Raw genomic sequence first — 7,814 nt, 5'->3', positions numbered from 1 at the left:
CAGGTCACCACGAGTGTCACCATCCAGGGTTAGTTTTGTTACATACATTCTTTGGCTTCAGAGAATTTTAAATTATGCTTAAACTAGAATCATTCCGAAGTACTGAATGCAAATATTCTGACTGTTAAAGCCAAAAGACCACATCACAGTGGGAAAAACTTTAGGTGAAAAATAGTTACTACAAGAACTGACAGACCTCTGGGCAAGTAAAAACAGCTACTTATAAACATGGACAGACATTACCATTGAACTAAAATTTATCGTTTTAGTTCCTGTTTTAAAATTGTCCACTTTTGGGACAAAATGGGATGATTTTAATATTATTCAGAAAAAGTATAAGTATTAAGCCAACACATGATGGAAGTTCTTAAACATGAATTCAAACCATAAAGTACCCAACTTCTACCTGGACAAATCACAGTGATTGTCCCCTTATTACTGGTGATGAGATTTTTCAGAACTATCAGGAAAATGAAGGCTTTCATAAATACCTTATGAGGACAGGTGTTTCATGAATTATTAGTAATTAAATATTAGGGATGTATACAGTTTCAGAAAGGCTACTAAAACAGCTTTTTATTTTTACAAAAAACTTACAAGTTTTAAGACTTAGATTCACAATCTGGAACAAACAGCAGACCTCTGTCCAAGGGTTAAGCAAATGTAACTAGGTGCGCTACTATATTTACCTGTAGATTAAATATGCAAACATAAGTAACTTTGGCCTAATTCCTCTTAAGATCTCCTAAAGAGAATATTGACAGAGACCATAAAATGATGGCTTTAACATTTTTTTTGTTGTATTTAAAATAAATAAAATTCCATTCAATACATTTATTTAAATCAAGTTAGAATCTAACTACTCCCCAGCCAACACCACTCCATGCTAGCAACTACCTTTACCTTTAGTTTATGATTCTCTCGACTCATTCCTAAAAGTTAATGTATATCGTTAGCTTCAAAGTTGCACAGGATTTAATTTCCATTTGTGCTATTATCTATAAACCATCACAATGACTTTGAGCAAATCTTTGTATCAAAATAGTTATCAAAATATTCTGGGCTATTTCAGATATTTTCAAAATATATATTATATAAAACATATTAAAGATAAGTTTCAAAAGAAAAATGAATAAAATAACAGCGAGTGAATACTTTCTAAAAATGAGGTTCTATAAACTAAGAATGCATCGAAAAAAACACATTTTTAGCCACTGAAAAAAATAATTTTTACATTCATATGAAACAAAAGTATATACATTATTTCCCTGAATAGCAGCCACAACTAGATACTATGTATTTTCCAACAATCAAATCATTTTTTGCAATCTTTTTGTTAGTTCTAACTTGATTATCAAATAATTTTTATTTTTACACTATTACAGAAGTGCATTTCTCTAGGTTTCCAAAACCACCTTATTCAACCTTCCCCATCTGTCACCATCTGCTTCTTTTTAGCATGTACTTTTTGTGTGATCACATAAGCATGTGAAAAATAACTAACATTCAGATGATTATCTGCTGGTACATTTGAGGACTGGGCATAATAAAAGTGAACTGCCAAAACGTACTTAACACTTTTAATTTTGTTGGGTCTTGCATGTAAGCTACATTTGATTTTCAAACTGTTTTACAGTTGGAAAGTTGATCAGGTACCGCTAACTCAAGAGCAAAGCTGAGACTAAATAATTAGCACTGCATAAAATGGTTTGGATTCAATGAGAGCCAAATCAAATAATAAAATTTAACAGTAAGATTTTATATGTAATTTCTAATTTATAATGTTTAATTGTGAAATACAGTAGGGATTACAAAAACAAAATCCCTCCAAAATATCTTATGGTTCATAATGTATGGCAAGTCAAGTTTATCTCCTCTAATATCAGTAAGAACAAAAACACGTTTAAAACTATATACACTAATGCATTTTTGAGGCTGTCACACACTAAGCGTGTGGTTTATATGCCCGCTAGGACTGTATCTCTGCAACCTCTTTAAAACATACGTGTTTTTTTTTTTTCCTTTAACACTAAAGAGCTATAATTCTTCATCAAAGGAGGTAAGAGAACAAAAAATTTAAAAATATTCACTTTCAACAAATGGCATTTTTATACTATAACATTTATTTTTCCTGGTGGTCTTTGCCACAAGAAGTAAACTTACTCATTTAAAACTTAAGTTTATTTAAAAATCAACTATGAATCTGATTTAAAGGACAGTTAAATCGGTTTTGAACTGATTTCTAAGTCTTTTTGAAGCATCTTTTAGATACCCTTACCTATCTTTAAACAGCAAAGCATTTCTATCTGATTAAAAGAACTGAACGGGCAGAGGTTGACCGCTGCCAGGTGAAGTAGAGGTTGCAGTGAGATCTGTCCATCACACGTAAGCAAGTCTCTCCCACAGGGGAGGAGAGGGGCCACGGTGACAGAGCCATTCGGTAGGGAAGCAGCGCTCAGGGACGTGGTCCAGGTCTGATAAACAACTGCTGCTGACAGACGATCAAGAGAAGTCTGGCGTTTAACAAAGGTATGGACTAGAAATTTCAGGGTTCAAAAGGAGTGAGAGACGCCACCTGAAGTAAGGGGAGGGGGCTCCTGCCAGCCCCGCCCTCACTCGGACCCTGTACCCCAGCCGCGCGGCCTCGCTCTCACTCAGAAAGGGGCTTTCCCTTCCCCGTGAGGTCTAAACGCACTTGCCATCCTCTCCACGTGTCCAGCCTCGTCCCCAGCGGCCTCCCCTTTACTGCCCCTGGGCCCCCAGCAGGCCCACGCACCCCTCCTTCCTGACTAAGCCGGAAGAGCACTTAGTGTGTGCACGGTAGTAATTATTCTCCGTACCTTGTCCCCTTGGTAAACAGCAGAATACTTGAGGACAAAAACCATTTCTTACTATCTTTGTATTCCCAGCATCTAACATAATGCATGACATCTAATACTCAATAAATATTTCCTTAATAAATGAATGAATGTTCTTTAGTGAAGTGGTCCGTATCAGCGATCAGAAAAAAGACTTCAGTTCTTGTTTTTAAAACTGAGTAAACACATCCAAAGTTACTCTGATTTAACAAACATGCAGTGCTTCATATAAATACTTAAACTATAAGAATTAAAATTTCATGAGTAGTTGTTTTCAAGACTTGTCATCCTCAAGCAGTCACTACAATGACCAGTCTCCCCTGTAAAAATGAAGTGTCGAGACTTAAATTATGAATCAGCATGTGTCAGCCATGGGTATGTAAACTGCTTTTAAAGACCAGACTTCTGCAATATTTAAAAAATATGTATATACAGAAATGTTTTCTTACTTGTCTTTAAAGAGAAATTGACAATTTCTTGTGAATTGTAAACTTTCCATGTAAACAATTGGGCCCCCCTTGAATTAAATTCTTGGTTTTGTTCTCTAGTTGATAGCATTTGCATATAGAACAATATCTTTGTTTCTTAGAAGATCATCTGCTTCTAAAATGAGACGTATTTATCTTCTTCAGAAATAATTTCCCCTAATTGTGACACAACTAATTTTGTTATTCTAAATATGGGATAACATCATCTATGGCAAATGTATAGCAGGGGTAATTAAACTCCAGAGAAACAAAGAACGTGTTTTTCATAACATTCACAAAAACAATCCTATTCTAAAAATTATGATCTTGTATTTGAATAAACAAGGAGCTGTTTCTAAAATTTTACCTAATTCGGCCACAAAAATAGACAATTTTAAAGTCCAGGTTTTGTAACAGAGAAAATTACATTTTTGGCAGCCCTCGAGAGGATAATTGGAAATTTACTGTATTTCAAATTATTAGCACTTATTTACAATAACTCCACATTCTTAAAATGTAAATGTAATCCCCACTTGACAAGGCCTATTATAATGACCTGGCCTGAGTTACTACATGTATAATAAGGACTGCGGGATCGTTCTGAATGTGGTCCTAATTCCTAATTTCTTTCGATTACCTTTTCCTGTTGCGTATTTACAAAGAATTTTAAAAGTGACAATTATTTGCATCTGTAAGTGGCCTTGAAATTGTGACTTTTTTCTTTTTTGGGCCATGACGTATTCGGTTAAAAAAGTGCAAAAGTGGGCTTTAAAAAATGAACTTAGAATCGTGATTCTCTCTCCACCACCGCCCTGCTGTGCATAGATGACATAAAAGACTCTGATCCTCAGTTCCCTCACCTTTAAAAAAAGCAGGTTTGCCATCACCAAAGCCTATTGTAAACATGCAACATGCTAACTCAGCATATGGCACATACGAGATGTTCCACAAACAGGGATCTTCATCCATCAAAGATGGATGCCTCCCTCTTCAGCTCCGGCCACACTAACCTCGTTGGATTCTGAAGGAAGAGCTCAGCTTGTTCCTGCCTGGGGGTTTTTACAGTAGCTGCTCTCCTGTTTGGAAAGTTCTTTCCCTCTTTTATGCAACAGCTGCCTCCTCCTTAGCATTCAGGTCTCTAGTCAAACATCGCTTTCTCTGAACGGCTATCTGCAGAGGGGGACGTATGCCAAGGACAGTGGCAGCAGCACCTCCGTCCCACGTGCTCTTCCACAATGGAGAGCGGGGGTCTGCGACACTCCCCTGAATCTGTGTGGCCTTAGGACTGCTGAACCAGTAAGCACAGGAAGGCAATGCTGTGTGATCTCAGAAACTAGTTCACAGCAGCATCGGAGCCCAACAAACACTGGAAGCAACCCTAACATCCGTCAGCTGTTAAATGGATACGCGGATGTGGTATATCCACACAATGGACTATTATTCGGCCACAAAAAAGGAAGGAAAGGCTGATATATGCCACAATGTGAATGAACCTTATAAATCTTAGACTAAGTAAAAGAAGCCAGACACAACTGCCACGTATTTTATGATTCCATTTTATATGAAATGTCCAGAATAGGCACAACAGTTGGGACAGAAAGTACCTTAGTAATTGCCCAAGGGGAGGCAAGGGGAACGGGGAGGCGAGGGGAACGGGGTTCCTTTGTTGGGAGTTGATAACATTCTGCAACTAGACAAGGGTGACAGTTACACGATTTTGTGAATATACTAAAAACCACCACCGTGTACTTCGAAAGGCTGAATTTTATGACATGTGACTTGTACCCCCCCAAATTATTAAAAATATACCATAAAAATATACCATTTCAAGAATGAATAAAACATGTCTTGATGGTACCGGGTTGGGGAGACAGCTCCTCATCTGCACCCTAGGACAGTCACTTTCAGAACCCAGAGGCCACACAGTCAGGAGGAAGCCCCGGCCACAGAGAGGCGGGGGCTGTGCTGAGTGCCAAGCGACAGCCAGCATCAGCGTCAGACACGCCAGCGAAGAGCTGCAGACTCCAGTCTCCGGCCACAGAGTCACGCCCTGCTGTAGTCCTTCCAGCTGAGACCTTTATGCTGTGTAGCAGAGGCCATTCCCGCTGCCCGTCTGTACTCCTAAGAATCCGCGATCACATAAAATGGCAGTTTTTCACCACTAGATTTTGGAATGATTTTTCACACAGCAATAGTGACTGGAACACTTTCTAAAACGGCCACCACACCACATCCTTCCCTTAACCCAGCCTGTCTCTCTTCCTGGCACTGACTCACTACACAATGTTGTGTCCTTTATTTATTTTTATTCCGTCTCCCTCCACCAGGGCTAAGTTCCCTAAAAGCAGTGTCCTTTGTATCTTGTTTCTGTAACCACATCGCCCAGAAAAACACCCAACACACAGGAGACACAGATTCTACATTCGTTGAGTAAACAAATAACCGAGCTACTGTGGAACTCTCCGCACGGGGCGGTCACTGGTTAGAGTCTGCTTTGGTGTGAATTCAAAACCGTAGCTAACTATCAGTGCATTAACTTTCCCAATGAAATACTTCCTAAAATTAAGTATGAAAATCCACAATACTACAAAAGCAAATTATCATTATTTCTTTGTGTCTAAGGAAAATCCAAATGTTTCTAAAACTGAAAACATTCCTGATGAAGTCATTCGATTATTCCATTTTAATCAATCAATCAACACGTGCACAATCAGGAAACAAAATGTATTCGGTCGAGAAACAGAAATTGACTATGTTGCAGTCAGCACCTTTGTGCTCATAAAGTTTATAAAATTTAGTTTCTATATATTTTTGCCCTATAATACCACATTAAATAAGTAGAAGCAAAAGAGGCTTGGTTCATCTTGAAATCCAGGTAAAAGTAGTAGATGCTGTGATTTTTTTTTTTTTTAACATTTAAATAGAATAATTTCTAAAACATGATGTCACTGTTATTTTTCCCTGTGAACAGAACCGGGCCCACCTCTGGCGCCAGGTATTCTGGTGTACCACAGAACGTCTTCATGGTGGCTGCATCTGTGATCCCTTCTTTGCAAAGTCCAAAATCCGTAATTTTTATGTGGCCATCTTTATCCAGCATCAAATTCTCCAACTGCATAGTAAGAAAAATGACATCATTTGTTCTATATTCTTCAAATATAGGAAAATACTGTTTTGAAAAATTATTGAGTGCTGAGTAAGATCTTTGGAAAGAGGACATAGTTGTAGTTAACAGAACTTCTGTTCTTAAAAACCCTGTAGCTTCCTAACTCATGTGTAAAAAGAAACATGTTTTTATCAACTACTTCATGATAGGAATATTACTGACTTTAAACCAATGGAAGTAAGAGCCTTTATTGTGTAAGTTCTGAAAACTAAAGCCGAATTAACTTTTCAAGGCAAATATCAATTGTTTTTTTTGTTTGTTTGTCTTTAATAAATTGTGATCTAAACAATCCCAAAGAGATGAGCATCTTCTTCTGGATATATACAGATGGTTTTCAACAATTTCTCCTGGGAATCTATTGCTACTATAAAATATTCACTTAGAGAAATGTTTTTTTGGTGGTGGTTGTAAATCAAACCTAAATCATTTCTGTAAGGTAAGGCAATATCCTCTTTTGCAGTTCTTTGTAATAAAGAAATACTAACCCTTTTAAACATAAAAAGAAAAAGAATATCAAAGTCAAACATTCAACAGTTTATGAAAATATGTAGTACAAATATTATACAGTTGGACTCTCTTTGAAGCCATTAATTAAAAAACACCAAAGAGAATCTTAAAGATTTAACCAAGTAGAAAGGTGATCTGCTGTAAGTGAAAACTATGAAATGCAAGAGGGGAAGGAGCTCATGCAAAGCCAGTAAAATTAAAATAGCGACAATAACTGATTATTTTTATTCCATTTTGAAACCAAAGTTACGCTTATCATCACACGAAGATACGTAAGAGTTCTGAGTCGTGATCCTATAGCCTTATATGGACAGGGCCCCTAACCCTGCCCACTCACGTAGCTACAACCTAAGGGTACACGCAAGGAATACACACAAGAAACACATGTGAAAATATATATATTAGCAGGATGAATGATAACTAACTTATTTAAGAAGTACTTATTCTATCCCTTCATGTGACGACATACAAAAGTCTTATCTGAACTCTGAAGTCAACATCACATTCAAAACAGAACTCCACGTAAGAATATAAGTAGATATCAATCACATAAAATAAAATATGACGACATCATACTCTGTCGTGTTATCCAAAGTCTCATAAACCAAAAACTATATACGGTTAAGCACGTTGTGCTCAGTGAAAGATCAGACAGACAGAAGTCCTTGGGCAAAGTCCTTAAATGTGCCACCGGTTGATCTAAATGCTCAATACGTGTTTCACTGATTGCATATACTTCAGAGAAGTGAGTCTGGCTTTGACAAGCCTTCAGAAAGCTGAATGAACCCTACATGTATCGTTGAACCTTTTAAAAAT

The 7,814-nt window shown here is 37.2% G+C and overlaps 1 protein-coding gene across 8 annotated transcripts in view; it reads right to left on the bottom strand.

Moving 5' to 3' along the window:
- The window catches only part of AKT3 (AKT serine/threonine kinase 3), a 282,574-nt gene that overhangs the window by 34,650 nt on the left and 240,110 nt on the right, over positions 1-7,814 (bottom strand). For all 8 annotated transcript variants that reach the window (XM_023536572.1, XM_023536569.1, XM_023536574.1 and 5 more), the window contains one exon: positions 6,309-6,437. In XM_023536572.1, the coding sequence (XP_023392340.1) occupies positions 6,309-6,437 (129 nt within the window). The remainder of the gene's footprint in view (positions 1-6,308; positions 6,438-7,814) is intronic.

The sequence above is a fragment of the Pteropus vampyrus genome, unplaced genomic scaffold, assembly GCF_000151845.1.
Source record: "Pteropus vampyrus isolate Shadow unplaced genomic scaffold, Pvam_2.0 Scaffold159, whole genome shotgun sequence".
Taxonomy (NCBI): Eukaryota; Metazoa; Chordata; class Mammalia; order Chiroptera; family Pteropodidae; genus Pteropus; species Pteropus vampyrus.
This window is presented reverse-complemented; position numbering and strand designations above follow the sequence as displayed.